A 19,826-nucleotide genomic window follows, 5' to 3' on the forward strand; every position below is an offset into this window, starting at 1 on the left:
AAGTATAGCGCTTCTGAGCTGAAGACGAAGTTAGAGGACCAAGGCTCAGACCCCAGTTGAGTTTTGCCTGTGGAGTGGAGCTGAAGCCCTGCTAGGATCGCCTTTTTCCGCTGCTGCTGCTTTTGTGTCGGTGTGAGGACTAAGTGCCTCTTCTGTAAGTATTTTACGCTTTATTTACGTTTGGAACTGTGTATTACTTGCCGTTTTGTGTACCCTGGCTGGTCCTGGACAGGGATTTAATACACAAAATAGTCTGAAAATTTAGAGCTAAATTTCTGGACGTGACACTCCCCCCTCCTCCTCCCAGTGAGGGAGCAGCGGCTCGACTGGAGTAGCAGTGAGAGGGAGCAGCAGCTCAATCGGCGGGAGCGACCAGGAGGAGGAGAAGGCGGTGGTGGGGGAGGGGGCGGCGGCGGCAGCTTTGTCGTCAGGGCGCGCGGCGGCTGCTGGCGGAGGCGACGGCTCGGCAAGCGGAGGAGCAGCGGCCGCGGAGGATGGGTGCGGGACGGGCAGCGGACGGCGCGGCGGCCGCGGCACCGCGCGGCGAGCGGCGTGCGAGGCGACAGCCAGCGCGACTGGTTTTTTTGGTTTTTCGCTTTTTTTTATTTTTGGTTGTTTTGTTCCGTGCGGGCGGTATTATTTGACCGCACGGGATAATCGATTATCCCGTGCGGTTCACTTAACCCGACCGCACGGGAAAATGATTATCCTGTGTGGTTGGGCTGCCCGCACGCGAAAATATTTTTTTTTCCAGACACTTGGGTCCAGACGGGGAAAACCTCATGTAGTTCATGTAGTAGTGGGACCTCTGACCGGCTCGCGACTATGGGATGGCAAAATAATGGGCATTGCCCTATGTGCCGTAGAGAATATGAAACAGCTCTACATATTCTTGCCAAATGCAGGTAAACATAAAGAATTTAGAGCCTGGTAGCTGTCTGGGTGGCCTACCAGCAACCTGACCCTAGTCAGTGGGAGGCACTCCATACCATTCAAGCCTGAAAGGAGAAGTTAGCAAACATGGTCGGCATTCCAAAAGAGAGTCGTGTAGTCTTGTTCTCCTTGTCATCTAATAGATCTAGAAGGAAAAAAGCCAGAGAATCTTTGAGTACAAAGAGACCACGACGACATACCTGTTTGCCAAGATTAAGGAAGAAGCAAGGACGTGGACGACATTCCTATTTGCCAAGATTAAGGAAGAAGCAAGAACGTTGGTTCTGGAAGGAGCAAAGCGGCTGTGTAATGTTGTACGTCACCCTTGTATAGTGTACGAAGTCTTTTCCTTTTTTTTCTTTTACATCTGGGGGTTTGTATTTTTCTTCCACTATATTTAATGAAAATACATAATCTCTTGCGGTTTTCCCTTAATTAATAAAAATATAGTATGGTGAAAGGATAAAAAAAAGTATTAAAGTAATAAAACTTCTTAATTTACATAGGATTAGTATGAGAAGGAATTCAGAGATCAACCTATGATGGGAGTTGATAGGTACTTTAGCTGGGAAAAACGAAACGGCTGGTGCTTGCAACTTACACTTCATAATTGGCACTTATTTATTAGGCACCAAAACACAATTCAGACTCTTGCCTGCAAGCTGCCAGTGACGCACGCAAACGTCCAGAAAATTAAAAGAGAGAAGTACGTTGTAATGCAGTACTACCTCCGTATCATTTTAAGTGCAGCTGTATGTTTCCATGTCCAATGTGATCGTTCGTCTTATTTAAAAAAATTTAAAAAATATATAAAAAATAGACACACATAAAGTACTATTCATATTTTATCATCTAGAAACAACAAAAATACTAATTATAAAAAATTTTTAAATAAGACAGACAATCAAACGTTGGGTATAAATAGTGCAAAACTACTATCTTCCTATGACGGGGGTAGTATTAGTGAATTGGCTTTGCAGTTGGTCTATTCAGATGCCATCAAAAAGATACTATCTACCTCCATCCACTTATAGAAGGCCAAATAGCCGCCTAGCGGCTCAGCCCGGGCATGACCAAGGCACAGCCCGAGATTAGTCGGACCGGTATGACTCCATGCCTGCCCACGGGCTGCACCTACGGCTCAGGCATGACCCAAAAAGACACAGAACATGCCCATGTCAGCCAAAGGTACTGTTGGCAATTTTTTGTGACAAGTCGACAAGCACGATCGCAGCACCTAAACGCCTTGCGGTGATACTAGAGTCGCCAACCACCTCGATCTAGCAAAGAGCTAAACCTAGATGGGTTTTGATAATTGAACCGGCTAGCGGAGCCGATTTCTAGATAGCTACCTGTCTCGTGGGCAAACGGAAGGTTTTCAAGACAAACCTACAGAGAAAAGAGATGTCGCACTCTCGCAGCGGCGGCGGACGATTTACGGCGCAAACCGACAAAGATGGACAAACTAAGAGAAAACTAAAAGCAATATGAAAAGAACGATTCGATTGATTGATTGTAGATTGATTTTTACAATGAACCGGACTTGTCCCTTATATAGGGGTTGGTCTTGCCCTACACAGGCCCTCCTCCACGTCCAACTCGGGGTAGAAACCAAAGGAAACCCGAAACATGCCTTCCCGGGCAAGGAAACCTCGAAACCTGACGAAACAGGGTCGGACTCGGACCTACCGCCGGTCTGACCGGCCCTCAACCGGCGGTCTGACCGCCCAACACATGGCGGTCAGACTGGCCCACTCGGAGGAAACCGGTAGATTTCCAAATTTTGACAATCTTTCCTATTTTAATCCTAGGTGCCAAATTTGGGTGTAAACACATGCCCCCCTGCCTTTTTAATGAACAACGTGAATCTAAAAGCATAGAGCATGTTTTTGGTCTTAGGACGATAATCCAATTACCGGCCATAGTATTTCCTAAGCGTCTTGCCAAACACTTGGGAAGTATTTCTTCAAGTATTTCCCGTTGATTGCTCGCTGAAAACGCTCCCCTTGAAGTGTCTCCAAAAAGTATGCGTTCCCTCGAACAATGCCGCACACTCAATAAGGACCTTCCCAACTAGGAGACCACTTACCGAACTCCTTGGATCGAGTACCCAAAGGCAAAATTGTCATCCAAACCAAGTCTCCAACTTGAAACAATTTTGTTTTCACCCTCTTGTTGTACGCCTTGGCCACCCTCTTCTTCTCTTTCTCTATCTCTTCCAATGCCTTCAAACGCTTGTCGATGACTTCATCAAGGTTGTCTCCCATCAACATCTTGTAATCTTCACTTGACAAATCATCTTGCTTGATATAACGAAGAGAACCAAGATTTACCTCCACCGGTAAAACGGCTTCTTGAACATAAACCAACTCAAAAGGAGTGACTTTAGTGGCACTATGTTTAGATATCCTATGCGCCCACAATGCTTCAGAAAGCGCCTCATGCCACTTCTTCGGGTGTTCCTCAATCTTCTTCTTTACTAGCTTTAACAATGTCTTATTACTCGACTTAGCTTGTCCATTAGCCTGAGCGTAGTAAGGAGAAGAACTCAACAATTTAATGTCATAAGATTCGGTAAAACTCTTCACTTCCTTAGACATAAAAGAAGCACCTTGGTCCGTAGTTAATGTTTGCGAAATACCGAATCTATGAATAATATGCTTCAAAATAAAGTCAATTACCTCCGTATGAGTCATATTCTTCAAAGGCATGGCTTCGGCCCACTTGGTGAAGTAATCCGTAGCAACTAGCACGAACCTATGCCGCTTTGACGACGAAGGACAAATTTGACCAATGAAATCCAAAGCCCATCCTCGGAACGGCCATGGTTTGATTATAGGGTTCAACACGGCGGTGGGCGCCAATTGAACATTGCCGAACTGTTGACAAGCCTCGCATCCTCTATAATATTTGAAGCAATCATCAATCATCTTTGGCCAATAGAATCTCGCTCTTCTAAGCAACCAATTCATCTTGTGGGCCGATTGATGAGTTCCACAAATTCCTTCATGTACCTCCCCCATAGCCACTTTAGATTGATCTTCATCTAAGCACTTCAACAATACACCATCTACGTTTCGGCGATATAAATCTCCATCAAGCAATGTATATTTAAATGCTTGCCGCCGAATTTTCCGATCAACCTTAAGTGTGGGATCTTTTAGATATTGAATCAAAGGAATTCTCCAATCCTCTTCTGTATCCTAGGCACAAATGTCCGAATTTTCAATTAATTCGGCCTCCAAATCAATTGAAGCGTGCCCCCCAGCATTCTGCCCAGAATCGGTCAGACTGGCCACACAGGGCCGGTCAGACCGCTCGGGGTCGCCGGTCAGACCGGCGGCATATGGCCGGTCAGACCGCCCCTGGTCACCGGTTAGACCGCCCGTGCAATGCCGGTTAGACCACCCCTAGTCTCCAATTTTGCCAATTTCGCACAAAGATTTAAAATCAAGCACCGGCTCTTCTAGTATCAGAAATAACCCCTTTTTCACATTATAACCAGATGCTTGTTGTGCCAAGTCATTTGCTCTAGAATTATCACGCCTAGCAATATGTCTAATAGCAAAATTATCAAAATTGGCAATAATATCTAAACATGAATCGAGGTACCTATTTAGTGATCCATCCAAGCATTTGTAGATCCCGGCGACTTGTTGCACCACCAATTCCGAATCACCAAAGGCCTCCACATATTTGGCTCCAACCATCTCCATCACTTGTAAGCCGAACAATAAAGCGTTGTATTCGGCTTGATTATTTGTGCAATAATATTCCAAACGAACCGATGTCTCATAACACATGCCATTAGGTGAAAACAAAACTACCCCTATGCCTTGACCTTCTTTGCAAGAAAAACCATCAAAATAAATCTTCCAAGGTATAACTTCAACTAAGTAAACCTCTCCCTCATAAGCAACATCTATATGATGGTCTACTATAAAATCACATACAATTTGGCCTTTTATAGTTTCAATGGTTCATAAGCCAAATCATATTCTATCAAAGCATATGCCCACTTGCCAATTCTCCCACTTAGAATTGGCCTTTGCAACATGTGTTTAATAACATCGGCTTGACAAGTAACTATGCATGTACTAGATAACAAATAATGCCTCAATTTGGTACAAGCATAGTATAAGCATAAACAAAGTCTTTCTATAAAGACATACCTCGTTTCGGCATCCAAAAGACGGCGGCTCAAATATGTAATGATATATTCCTTGCCATCTTCCTCTTGCGTCAAAACGGCACCAATGACTTTGTCCTCGGAGGCAATATATAACCGAAAAGGCTTTCCGGCTTTAGGCGCTCGCACAACGGGTGGAGTAGACAAATATCTCTTCAACTCTTCAAACGCCTCTTGTTGTTTTGCCCCCCAAGTAAAATCGGCTTCTTTTTTCAAGCGAAGTATAGGAACAAAAGCATCGATTTTACCCGCTAGGTTAGAAATAAACCTCCTCAAATAATTCACCTTACCTAGACCCTTTTGGACCTCTTTCTTGCATGTCGGCGCTTTGAAATCACGAATTTTTTCTATCTTCTTAGGATCAATCTCAATTCCCCTCTCATGCACCATGAATCCTAAGAACTTCCCCGCCGACACACCAAAAGCACATTTAAGTGGGTTCATCTTCAAACCATACCACCGCATCCTCTCAAAAGCTAACTTCAAATCGGCTATATGTCCTTCCATACCATCCGATTTGACAACAATATCATCAATATAGATCTCTAAAATAATACCTAGCAAATCATGGAAGATCAAATTCATTGCCCTTTGATATGTTGCACCGGCATTCTTCAACCCAAAAGTCATGACAACCCACTGAAACAAACCAACAAATCCCGGACACCTAAAAGCCGTCATGTACATATCCTCCTCTGCCATAAAGATTTGATTGTAGCCGGCATTACCATCTAAAAAGCTAATCACCTTATGACCCGAGGCATCATTAATCATTATGTCAGCTATAGGCATAGGATACTCATCTTTGGGAGGAGCTTTATTTAAATCTCTAAAATCTATACAAACTCTAATCTTACCACTCCCCTTCTTCTCCACCGGGACTATGCTAGAAACCCACTCCGCATAACGACATGGCCTAATAAACCCCGCCTTCAACAACCGATCAATCTCCTCTTTGACTCGGTCATATAATAAAGGATTAAAATGACGAGGTGGTTGCTTATAAGGCCTAAACCCGGTTTAATTGGAAGCCGATGCTCAACGAGCTCACGACTATGACCCGGCATCTCATGGTATTCCCATGCAAAGCAATCAACATACTTTTTAAGTAGCTCGATTATCTCAACCTTATAATCGACTTTCATATTTTTGTTTACAAAAGTCGGCCTTGGTTTAGTTCCATCACCTATGTCTACTTCCTCCAATGGATCGACCGATGTAAACCCTTGCCCAAGCTTCTCAACTTCATCAAAATCTTCAACGGTTTCACCAATATCGTTCTTTGTAGACCGATATTCTTTCACCCTCTTTTGTAACCACTCTAAACTAGCCTCTTTACTCATTATACAAATTTATATGGCTTAGCCGTGCTACACTAGCCGGCTTTACGGAGATAGGTACAAATTTGCCATCGGAGATACTAATAAAATCATAACTAGAAAGATCCCTTCCCGATAAGCATTGGATATTCCCATGACGCCACTCAAAAGTAGCATCGGCCATTGCAACCTCAGCCGATGTATCCGCTTGAACAATTTCAACATCATCGCTGTCCCATTGAATTAAACATTGATGCAAAGTAGAAGGCACACAACAATTGGCATGAATCCAACAACGGCCCAAAATAACATTGTAGTTACCTTGCACATCGATGATGAAGAAAGCGGTTGGTAGCGTCTTGTTTCCCACGGTAAGCTCCGCCGAAAAGATACCCCTCGCCTCCGTTGGTTCACCATTGAAGCCATTGAGAATCATGTTGGTCTTCTTCAACTCATCATCCTCACGCCCCAACTTCTTGAATAATGAATACGGCATCAAGTTCACGGTGGCACCTCCATCCACTAGCATCCTAGAGACCGGTTTCCCATCAACATGACCTTTGAGATAGAGAGGCTTCATGTGACGGTTTGATTCATCGGGCTTCTCAAAAACTGCGTCTTTAGGACCTAATGAGAATTGAGCAACCTCGGCTTCATCCATAGCACAAAACTCCATAGGCAACATACACACCATGTTGATATCCTTGTCTTCCTTTGGAGACGATTTATCTTTGTCAACCGATTGTTCTTCCTTCTCCTCTATATCAATCGGTTTTGCCTTCTCTATGGATTTAGGCCTCCATACCGGTGGTGGTCGCAACTCATTTAACCTTTTATCTCTTTGTTCTTCGGCCCTTTTCTCCCTTAGTTCTTGGGCCCGAAGACGTTGCAACCTTCTCTTTTGTGTAGCCGTCAAATCCTTAGGCATCCACCTAGGATTCGGCTCTGTTCCAGGAGGCAAATAATGCCTCTATTAACCTTGCTTGAAGACGATGAAGCCCTCACATCGCCCTTTGCAGCCCTCTCATCAAACCGACGCTGGAGTCCGGTCAGACCGGCTGTAGACCACCGGTTAGACCGGCCAGTCGCGCCGGTCAGACCGATGTGTGGCACACGGTCAGACCAGCCTAGGGCGTCGGTCAGACCGTCGTCAAGTCGGCGGTCAGACTGGCCTGATGGCCCGGTCGGACCGGCAACATGGCCGCGGTCAGACCGGTCAAAGGGCTTGGTCAGACCGGCCGACTTCGTGGAGCTGGTACCGGCTTCGGATTTTTTGCTTGGGGACTTTCCAACTCCATCTCCAGAAGGTATAGGCACATCATGGGACCCTATTTTGATAGTAATCACCTCTGAAGTCCTTTCTTCCACCTTGACGTGCTTTCCTTCCCTCTTTTCTTCATTAACCCGATTTTTACCATAAAATCGGCCATTATTTGGTGAAGACAAACGCTCATGAATTGGCCTCCGTGGTCCTCCCCACCCTTGGTTGAATTGCATTGGAGGCATATGGTTGTATATTGGCGGCATTGCCCCCCCACGGCATGAAGTAAGGATAAGGATAACCCGGCAGCGGCATTGGATAAGAACCCCATGACATGTCTTGTGGACGAAAATATGGAGGTGAACGCGATCGTCTTGGTGAATGAGCAAATCGCTCCCTAGGAGGTGATCTTGGTCTTTTCCCTTTGTTGTGATCCTTCTCGCCACCTTGCCTCTCATACTTCTCCAAAAGCATATCAAAGGTCACTTTGGTCTTCCTAGGATCCTTAGAAGTTGAAGCTCCACCCTTATTCTCCTTCCAAACACCAACTTCCGGCTTCTTTGGCACCATCATCATAGGCCTTGGCTCACCAATGACCACTTCCTTCCCCTTAGTAGATTCGGCTTGCTCCGGCCGAATCAACACCTTCTTATCATTGAAATTAATTGTATTCACCGGAAAAGGATCATGATCAAGTTTCATCTTGGAGCCATCGGTGAATTTCAATCGTCCTTCATCTATGGCCGATTGAACCTGTCGTCGAAACACATTGCAATCATTAGTAGAGTGAGAATGAGAATCATGCCACTTACAATATGCTCGACGTTTCAACTCTTCTTGTGATGGTATGACATGGCCTTTAGGTAATCTAATTTGTTTCTCTTGCAAAAGATAATCAAAAATTTTATCACACTTGGCCACATCAAAACTATATTTAACCTCACTCTGCCGATCTTTGCGAGTAGTCGGCATTAGGTTAGAACAAACAAAAGGTTTATTTTTGTTAGTCCATGACCACTCGGCAACATAAATATCATGATCACCCTCCTCCTCACTATCACTAGCATCAGAGTAATCAACTACATTGACATTAGGCTTTTTGTCGAATGGTCTAGCAAATTTTTTATTATTCTTTACCCGGCTTTCTTGAGCCAGAGCCCTTTGCATGAGTTGACTAACATCAAGAAATTGTTGGTCATCTAGTTTTTCTCTAAGAGGAGCAACTAAACCATTAAAAGCAAGTCCGGCCAAATCTCTATCAGTTATATTCAAAGTATAACATCGGTTTCTAACATCTCTAAATCTCTTAATATAATCAACAACAGATTCATTATACTTTTGCTTAACCGATGTTAAATCACATAACCTAAGCTCAGTTTCTCCGGTATAGAAATAATCATGAAATTGTTCTTCTAATTGAGCCCAAGTATGAATAGAATTTGCCGGTAAAGAAGTAAACCATGTAAAAGCATTACCGGATAAAGATAAAGAAAACAAGCGCAATTTAAAAGTATCACTATTAGCCTCACCACATTGCGCTAAAAATTGACCTACATGTTCCCATGTGGTCTTACCATCCTCACCACTAAACTTGGCAAATTCGGGAACTTTATAATTTCTAGGAAACGGCACATTATCATAATAATCGGGATATGGCTTTTTGTAAGCCCTAGCACGATTCCTAGTTTCGATCCCGAATCTATTCCTCATAATATCACTAATCATATCCTCCATGTTATTAGGCCCTTGTGGATTTGGTGGTGGGTTTGGTGGCCTAATAGGTTGAATTTGTGGTGCAATATGATTATATTGGCCTTGCCTAGTATCGGGAGGATATCCCCTAGAAACATCATTATAAACGTTAGGAATATGTGGGGGAATTTGAGGACTAGTGGTGGCAGTAGATACAGGAGGATCAAATGTTCTAAAGTGATACAAATAACTAGCATTAGTCATTGGATCAATTCCCTATATCGGGACGATTGCACCGGTCTGACCGGCCCAGGGCCCGATCTGACCGGCCCAGGGCCCGGTCTGACCGGTGTCATGTTGCGCGGTCGGACCGGCCTGAGGGCCGGTCTGACCGGTGGGATAATACCCGGTCTGACCGGGGCCGGTCGGACCGACGGGATAATACCCGGTCTGACCGGCCATCTGGCCGGTCGGACCGACGGCTGTGTCGCGGTCTGACCGGCCGTCAGGCCTGGTCGGACCGGTCACGAATGCCACTCCATCGGTTTTAGACCCCATCGGATCTATAGGAGATTGACCAACAGTGGTATAGGCTTTATCTTTTAATGTATAGTCATCCATAAGTGGACCTAGCCTATTCCTTAAAAATCCATCAACCTTTTCCTTAAACATTACATCTAATCTATCTTTAAAATTAGCCATAGATGAATCTATTGTAGATGCAATTTGTTGGTTGATAGATTGTGATACCTCGTCATTACTTACCACGTCGAGAGCGAGCTTTGGACGTGGCCCGGGCTTGATGATCACGCCTTGACGAGTCCTAGTAGTCAACCTCATCAACGCCTCCCGCGTGAGCTCGTTGATGTACTCTTCCACAGCTTTGCGATCCTCTCCTTCGAAGTCATCTAATGTGACCGGTATCACATGAGATGGCTCTACCTCCGTCTTGGATGGTGGCTTCGTCATGGCGAAGTCGAAGTCGAGTTGATGATGAACGGATTTCTTCCCCAGCGGAGTCGCCAAAAATCGTGTTGGCAACTTTTTGTGATAAGTCGACAAGCACGATCGCAGCACCTAAACGCCTTGCGGTGATCCTAGAGTCGCCAAACACCTCGATCTAGCAAAGAGCTAAACCTAGATGGGTTTTGATAACTAAACCGGCTAGCGGAGCCGATTTCTAGATAGCTACCCGTCTCGTGGGCAAACGGAATGTTTTCAGGACAAACCTACAAAGAGATGTTGCACTCTCGCAGCGGCGGCGGACGATTTACGGCGCAAACCGACAAAGATGGACAAACTAAGAGAAAACTAAAAGCAATATGAAAAGAACGATTTGATTGATTGATTGTAGATTGATTTTTACAATGAACCGGCCTTGCCCCTTATATAGGGGTTGGTCTTGCCCTCCACAGGCCCTCCTCCACGTCCAACTCGGGGTAGAAACCAAAGAAACCCGAAAAATGCCTTCCCGAGCAAGGAAACTTCGAAACCTGACGAAACAGGGTCGGACTCGGACCTGCCGGTCAGACCGGCCAACCGGCGGTCTGACCGCCCAACACATGACGGTCAGACCGGCCCACTCGGAGGAAACCGGTAGATTTCCAAATTTTGACAATCTTTCCTATTTTAATCCTAGGTGCCAAATTTGGGTGTAAACAGGTATGACCAGCCCACCGTACCACATCGCACGGGAGAGATGAGTAGCTTACGGGCATCTAGCCGCGCCGCCGCGTCGGTGCAGTTGATGCGCTCCAAAGCCGAATTACGAAACCAGTGCTTGCCGCTCGGTTCAACGCCGCAAGGAAGGGAAGGGGGCAAGGCAGTACGGCGTCGGAGCCCAATCGACGCGTGAACCGGATCGCTGGAGCCCTGGAGGTGGTGAGTGGCAGGATGGCGAGCTGGATGATTTCGGAGGTAGAGATGGGCACTATCTCCGCGGAGCTTCTGGTCCTCGACGATGCGGTGGCCGGGACGAGTGAGGTCAAGCTCATGAAGGCTAATGACGTCACCTTCACCCTCACCCCCTGACGACTTGGGCGATTCCCTGAAGCAAGCCAATGACGTCACCTTTGCTCCCACCCCAACCCTCGAGGAGTTGGATGAGGCCCTGAGGCACAAGGAAGCCATTGCATGCAGGAGCATCTTCTCCGGCGTTGGGCCCGCGTGCATGCTGTGGTCGACTACTTCCAAGGGGTGGAGATTGGAGAAGGTGGTGGGCATGCCCGGATCAGGAGGGGAGGTGATCGCGGAGGGAGAGCTCGGGGTGGCCCGGCCACAAGTCGCTGGACGCCACGGTGGGTGAGCTCCTCAAGGCGGTGAAGAAGGGAAGGTTCCGGAAGGGAGGGATGGGACGGCAGTGGTGATGGACCAGCGGTGGTGACCAGAAGGCTGTGCGGCCTGGCCCGGCACGTCATGCCGAGGAAGAGGCCAAGGGACGGCCCAACGGTTGGGCCATTCCGCGCGTGGGCCAGGCCAAATCTCCGTGCCATGGGCCAGCCGTCGGGCTGTGTGTTTTTTTTTTCCAACTATGCATCCATTACGAACCTGAACAGCCAAATTTGTTATAATACTAGGACATATTTGGTACTAGGTTTTCTTTTTATATTTTAAAACCGAGGGAGTACAAGGCTGAAAGAAGTGTGTTCATTTCTTTAGATTTCCTTGGGTTGACTGACTTGAACGACTTGAGAGCTATCTACGGTCAGTCCGTTTTCCAGAGTGTGTCCTTATTGGTGACTTTTCCGGTGAAAGCTTTCTGGATCCTCAGGCCGATCTTATCGTGAATGGCAGGTTGAAACTTTTCTCTCCCTCAACAAGTTACTCCCTCCATTTCGAAATGTTTGACGCCGTTGCCTTTTTTAAACATATTTGATCATTCATCTTATTTAAAAAATTTAAGTAATTATTAATTCTTTTCCTATCATTTGATTCATTATTAAATATATTCTTATGTAAGCATATAATTTTACATATTTCACAAAAGTTTTTGAATAAGACGAACGGTCAAACATATAGTAAAAAGTCAACAGGTGTCAAACATTTTGAAACGGAGGGAGTATTATGCAGGCATCTTTTGATCATAATATTAGACTACTCTAGAGTATATGATTAGTGTATGAAATTGTTCTCGTGCAATAGATTTTATGCCTTCACATGCCTTCAAGGGTTTCTTTTGGTGGAAAAATATTTTTAGTTTGATAAAGCAATACATAATGTTTAAGCTAGAAGAGTGGAAGATGTGACACATTACTATTTTAGATAATCAATAGCGTGATAAGAGCACGCTCAATGGTAGAGTCGCTCTTAGACATTATAAAATTATCATTATTAATCTTTTCTTTTTTTTCATCCTCATGAAACTCTATTCCTATTTTTATACTCCCTCCGTTTCACAATGTAAGTCATTCTAGCATTTATATATAGATCCATTAGCATCAATATGAATGTGGGAAATGCTAAAATGACTTACATTGTGAAACGGAGGAAGTAGATACTAAGACTCGATGTGGGGCTGTCGTTAATCATATCAACTATATTTTGGTTCTTCTCTTTCTCTATCTCATGTTAGCAGATAATCAGTAAGACACGACTAAGAACCTCTATTAGTGACCATTGTATATGCCCAAAAGGTTCTAGAGTCAGCTTTTATACTTGATCTATTTTCATAGGCATCACTTCTATGGTATTTATCCTGCAAGAAGCAAGACAAAATTTTCTCCTAACATCATCTTCCCAAGCTTCACCACAATATCATGACTTAGGCTGTGTATAGTTCCGAAATTGAGGAGAAGTTTGGAGAAAGTTGGTAATTTAGAAAAAAAGTTGGAAGTTTATGTGTGTAGGAAAGTTTTAGATGTGATGTGATGTGATGGAAAGTTAGGAGTTGGGAGGAATTTTGGTGTGAACTAAATAAGGCCTTATACTTGTGAAGTTGGATGACTTATCTCATTCCCAAGAGAGAGTGATATTTGGACATACCTACGAGGCTCATATCAATATACTCCCTCTGTTTCGAAATGGTTGACGCCGTTGACTTTTTATCACATGTTTGACCGTTCGTCTTATTCAAAAAATTTAAGTAATTATTAATTCTTTTCCTATCATTTAATTCATTGTTAAATATATTTTTATGTGGGCATATAATTTTACATGTCTCGCAAAAGTTTTTGAATAAGACGAACGGTCAAACATGTGCTAAAAAGTCAACGGTGTTAAATATTTTGAAAAGGAGGGAGTAGAAGTCCAAGAAAAGTATACTCCTCGTTCTTGGCGCGCCTGCTCTTATATATAATGATTTAGAAAAGCAAGAGTATAATATTGAGGACAGGTTGAATACCAGTGATATATTGCAGAGACGACGTGTATACTGCAAGATGGATCAAATTGTCTGATGTGTAATAATGCAGTGCTAGAGGATATTAGTCCTCTGTTCTTTTCCTGTCCCTTTGCAAGACAATGCTGGCAATATCTGCGATTACATTGGGATGCATATTTGGAATTCATAAATATGACACAATCAACAAGTTTATAATTTGTCCATCCATTCTTTGGTGATGAGGTAATTGGAAAAGCCTTCTAGAATCTATGGACTCGAAGGAACGATACGCTTTCAACATTTTAACTGTGGAAGAAAAGGTTCGAGGACGATTTTTTTCTATATATATATATTCATAGATCAAAGGATGTAGACAAACCATCGTTAGTTGTGACAATCATGAGTTGACAATCCTAGATAAAATCTCTTCTACGCTGCAATGGGATTTTAATTATATAAAATTATCATTAGCACGTTAATACTAATAACATATCTTAATTATTGTATATATTTGTTATTCACATGCAGACCTTTCTAGCTTCATGCTATTTTTTTCTTCTCACTAAAAATAGAAAGTTGGTGTGAGTAGTTGACATGTGGGCCCTCTGACCCCATATATAATTTATTTTTCTTTCTAAAAGTTAAGAGTTGGTAACTACTCCTTTTGTAAGGAGTATAGATTTAAATAGTGTGTTTCCCATAAAAATAACAAGCACATATAAAAGAATTTACGAGAACCATTTCCTGCAATCTGTTCAAATAAAATAGCTACTCCGTAAGATCAAAAAAAGAAAAAAAAAACAGCTACTCCGTTTTGTGCAGGAGTGCACTGCTGCGGGCCTGCGGCTCTGCAGAAGAGCGAAGGAAGGCAATCATACTTGTGCAGACATGGACCATAAAACAAGAAAAATCATCGTTGCACGCCGATAATCGGATTAGTCTGGTAATCTCCACTAGTTATATACAGTATTGAACTAACAATGACGAGCTCGTTGACTCAACTCATAAGTTAGAAACGTGATGAATTTGGTGACTCGTGAACTAATTTACTCTGCAGTACAAGTGTACAACTGGCTTTATTAAATATTTTACAATATTAGACACGGAGAAAAATGTACTATTCAACATTCATATGTAGTACACCGACCATGACTGCCTGTCTCTTTTATAAATAGAAAATGAAGCATAAACTAGAAGACCCGATCCATCCAAAACTGGTTTATATAGAAACAGAAGTATCTTCGACTAGCACAATTTGGAGGATAATAAAGCCACCTCACAATTCACCCAACACAAGCTCTGACTTCATGGATATTGTCACACATGACATGAGCATGCCCACGTTCCGAACCATTTCAGATCATCAGCCTGTCAGCATTTCAGCAACAGGCCCAAAACATCCCCAAGAAAATCACCATGGCGGCTGCACCCAGGAAAGCTCAATTTTTATCGCTGACCAGTGACCACTGCTCTCTTCTAATATGATCCACCACAGTAAATCTTCAGAATCAATTTCTCCCATCAGATGCCTCCATATCCATTTTTCAATATGCTGCACCGGTGCACCCTCGGACATTCTTCCAACATTACAGATAACACTGGTGGATCGAGGAACTTTTGCAGAACCCTGGACGAAATTTGATCATCGGTTCGGTATCATCCGACACCGACGACGTGGCGTTTCCACCTCTTGCCACGCCACGCCGCGGCGAGCCAAGGGCTCTTCAAGTGCTGGACATGGAGTCGTGCACTGGCTCTCGAGAGTTTAGAATAGTTTCCCGATTTTCTAGCTCCCGGGTTTCACGTAACTAAGAACGGAGTAAACTGCCTGGATCACCGTGCAGACGAGCCCAATGGTGGCCGCCACGAGGCCGGCGGTGAGCCACGGGTTGAGGAAGTACTTCTGCCTCAGCGACGCCATCCACCGCCGCGGCCGGCTCCGGAACCGCCGGTCGAGCACCTGGCACACCGGCCTCAGGTAGTTCTGGTCGGCCTCGTCGAAGTCGAACACGGCGCCCTTGCACAGGTTCGCGAAGAGGCCCGCGACCTCGCCGTCGTTGCCCAGGCCGTGCACGATCACGCCCCGCCGCGACAGCAGCTCCACGTCCCTCGCCGTGCACGCCAGCTGCGACATGAACACGCAGTACGCCGTCACGTGGCTCCCCGCCGCCGACGGGTTGCTCTGCTCCAGCGCCATCAGGTTGCGGAGCAGACGCCACGTCTCGCCGTCGATGCTCAGCCGGGGCACCTGCAGCGCGCCGCCGCGCCGGCTCACCTTCACGTCGAGGATGCTGCGCGCGCCGCCGTTGCCGCTGAGCGGGCGACGCTTGAACGTCACGCCGGCGTAGTGGTACTCCGTCGCCGTGCGCCACCGGCCCACGGACCTTCCGCCGCGACTGACCTTGCCGGAGGCGAGCACGGTAGGCGTGAAGTGCATGTGCAGCAGGTGAAGAAGGTTCGCCGGCTCCGGCCGAAGCGCCGGCGGCGCCACCACGGTCGGCGTCGCGACCGAGTACTCCGTCCAACTCAACAGCTCGTGCGCGTACCTCGCGATGGCGTCCAACACCGGAGTTTCGCCGTCGAGGAACGTCAGCTGGTGGACCTTGTCGACGACGAAGAACGGAATCTGGTTCTCGGCAAGGTAGAGCACGTCGCGGACCACCGCGACGGCCATCTGCTGGTCGTCGGCGGCCGCTCTCCTCTCCTCGGTCGGCACGACGCGGTGCCCCGCGTGCACGACGCCGTTAGCCACGGCCACCTCCTCCGCCGCCGCCGCCGCCGCCGGCTGCGGCGGCGCCGCGGTGCGCGGCGTGAGCACGTCGCCGAAGCGGACGAGGATGTAGCAGGCGTCGAGCAGCAGCATGCGGACGAACTCCCTGCTCGGGATGTCGAACGAATGGACGTAGCACCTCCTCACGCTGTGCTCGAGGTGCGCCAGCTCGGAGAGGTAGTCCTCGAGCGTCATCGGCGCGGTGGAGTTCGCCGCCGCCGCCGAGAGGACGTCGCCGAGGTACTTCACCTTGATGGCTTCTCCGGCGAGGTGGTCGCCGGCGGCACGGTGGTACGGACCGATGGAGACGAACTGCGGCACGTACTCATGCGGGTCGTGATTGCGGGTGGACTCGCCAACCTTGTCGACGATGATGCACGGCGGAGGCGCCGCGCCGCCGACGACCCGCGCCGTCGACGACTTGAAGCTGGAGAGTTCAACCCTCAGTTGTTGCGCCAACGAAGGGATGTCAATCACACAGCTATCTGCAATCGATTAGCACCCAAAAAAACAAAGATAAAATCCTAATCAATTAGCACAAAATATCAAATCGTGCTCAATTTCAAATTTCTGAGCTGATCTACGAAAGGATCTTGTTGGCACCTGTTTTCATCTCCAACTCTGCAACGCAACGAGTAGGATCGCCCCCCATCGTTTCTTCCTCCTCTGCGGCTCAGTCCAGCAGGAAGCAGAGCAGCTGCCCTGTCACTAACAACTCCATTAGTGGCCAAGCGAGCATAAAATTCTCCAAAGGCGTTTTTATCCAATTGGCCGTAAGATCACATCGACGAGGAGATTAGATTAATCCACGCTTACGAGTGTAGGAGTATCAGTTTATTATACAAAGATTGGTTGAACGGGGCACTCATGAGAAAAGATGCTTAGGGGTTACAAGTCAAGTCAATCACCAAGACAAAATGGCAACAATAATTTGGACTCTGCCTTTTGACGGCTGGGGACCAGAAGAAAAGTACAGAGTAGTAAGGTATATATTGACCTCACTGTAGCTTGGAAGGTCGTGGGTGCGCATGCGCAGGTCTGGAAATTGTCTCCCCATAATTTTCAGTCCGATCCGCCATCGAAAACTTACTTTACAAATATAATTCTATAACAAAAGTAATAGCAAAAATATATTAGTAGATCAGCGCGAAGGAGTGAAGGAGCTTAGTACCAAAGTTCAAGTCTCAGCACTAAAGAAAAGGATTGCTAAAAAGCATTGTCGCAATTTTTTTATTGAAAAACTTTCAAACTTAATGTGCTCGTTAGTGACATTAAGACATTAAGGCTGCTTTCGGCAGATCAGCTTTCCAACTCCTCCTCTTTTCCGCGCACACGCTTTTTCAAACTGCTAAACGGTGCGTTTTTTACAAAAAGTTTCTATACGAAAGTTGCTTAAAAAAATCAAATTAATCCATTTTTTAAAAAAATTTAGCAAATACTTCGTTAATCACGCTCTAATCGCTGCTCCGTTTTACGTGCCGTGGAGTGAGGGTTCCCAATAACTGTCACCCCAAGTTACAGGTTCATTTCTGAAATATGTTTTCCACAATACTATTGACAAAAAACAAGATCCCAATTGTCTCGCTCCATGAAAGTTTTCATCCTAATTAGTCCGAGGCACAAATCTTAATTTGTTCTGATTTTGTCGCAAATAATACTTTGGGAAATTTGTGTCCATGACTATTCGTAGAGAGCAAATAACTGCCAAAATGATGTAAAGGTTGCCTAGAGATTGGTGCTTTTGAGTTTTTAAAGATAGTTTAGATTCACATCTTTGAATGAAAAATGATGGTAAGCAAATTCAACCCGGAGATCTATCTATCTATCTATTATATACTAAAAGTCCATTAAACTTCCTACAAATGCTCCTAAGCTGTCACGTGTACCCTACAAACGCTCCCAAACTGCCACATGGCACTCTAATAAATTAGAGAAATTCTTAAAAATTCTAAGAAAAAAGCAAAACATCTGACCATTGATTTTCATTTAATTCGGTGAACCTAGCATTTTTAGCCATTAGATCAATCTATTAAAAAAAAGCAATCCTCCAATCCGACTGTACGTGGAGTCGTAGGTACGTACGTACTTGACAGCCCGTAAGCCTCCTCTCTCTCTCCTTCTCTGTTCCCTCTCTTATTTCTTATTCCTATTTTTATTTAATATATTAGTTAGACAGAACAATAGACAAGCACAGTTGATGATTAAAAAAAATATAACATCTAAACTGCTTGTATTTAAACTTTCAAAAAGAATGTCACATTATGGTTATAATTTCTGACTTTTACGTGCCATTTAAATAGTTCTAAAATATTATGAAAAAAATAATGATATAGATTTTATCATCAAACATAATTTCACAATAATTAAATTATAATAAACCTAAATGTTCCAAAAGAAATTACTCCCCCATAAGTCAAAATAATATAATTATACGTGTCTTATATTATATACTACAAACGCTACTAAATCGTCACGTGGCTCTCTGATAAATTAGAAAAAAACCTGCAAATTCTAAGCAAAAAATAAAAATATCTTTAGCATTGATTTTCATTTAAATTGATGGACCAATTAATTTTAACCATTAGATCTATATAAAATAATATAATGATGTGGACCATATACATCGATCTAATGTAAAGGATATGAGATCGGTTATAGCTTTATTCGTACACTTACGGAAGAAAACATTAGACAGTGGTCTAAAAAACTGAGATTCATTTTTCTTTCTGGAACTGAAAAAATTAATACTCCTGATCGGTCACAGTCTACGAAGCACTGATACGGCTAACAAGCAGCGTATCCGTATCAGATACTCCATCGGATACGGATAGGTATCGGATACGCTCCGATACGTATGCCGTACGTATCCTCGTTTTTTCTGATTTCCAAATAAATTAGATAATTCGGATACTTCTTCGATACGGCTGAGTCCCAACCCTAACACACATATTAATCGCCGCATCTCTTCATCTCATCAATCGCCGTGCGGCTGCGCCGCCTCCGCAAAGCCGCCGCCGCCAACGGCGGCAAAAGGAGAGCTGCGGCGGCCATAAGTCGAGCGGACCGCCGTCGTGTCAGACTGTACCACCTCCACTGCCGGGACGCAGCGCCGCCGATGGCCGCCGTCGCCGAGCACAGAACCACCATCACTGAGCAATATTGGGTCCTTCTTTCCCACCGAAGGAACCATTGATGGATCTGTTTTGTGTACGTTCTTCCCTTTTTTTTTCTAAGAACAAATGCATCTTGTTTCATATGTCTGATGGGTTTTGGAATTGCAAGTTCAGAGTACTGCATCTATCGTTCCTAGTGCCTAGTGCGGTGGAGTTTCATCAAGGCTGACT

General features: G+C 45.0%; 1 protein-coding gene across 1 annotated transcript; it reads right to left on the reverse strand.

The window, feature by feature from the left end:
• Positions 1-14,666: 14,666 nt before the first annotated feature.
• LOC127781556 (uncharacterized) lies at positions 14,667-17,342 on the reverse strand. Its single transcript, XM_052308520.1, has 2 exons — positions 17,086-17,342; positions 14,667-16,967 (listed from the first exon to the last, which is right to left on the reverse strand). Exons 1-2 carry the CDS (start codon positions 17,132-17,134, stop codon positions 15,499-15,501), a joined length of 1,518 nt encoding a protein of 505 aa, XP_052164480.1. The 5' UTR covers positions 17,135-17,342; the 3' UTR covers positions 14,667-15,498.
• Between the last annotated feature and the right edge of the window lie 2,484 nt (positions 17,343-19,826).

Source organism: Oryza glaberrima, chromosome 8, assembly GCF_000147395.1.
Source record: "Oryza glaberrima chromosome 8, OglaRS2, whole genome shotgun sequence".
Taxonomy (NCBI): domain Eukaryota; kingdom Viridiplantae; phylum Streptophyta; class Magnoliopsida; order Poales; family Poaceae; genus Oryza; species Oryza glaberrima.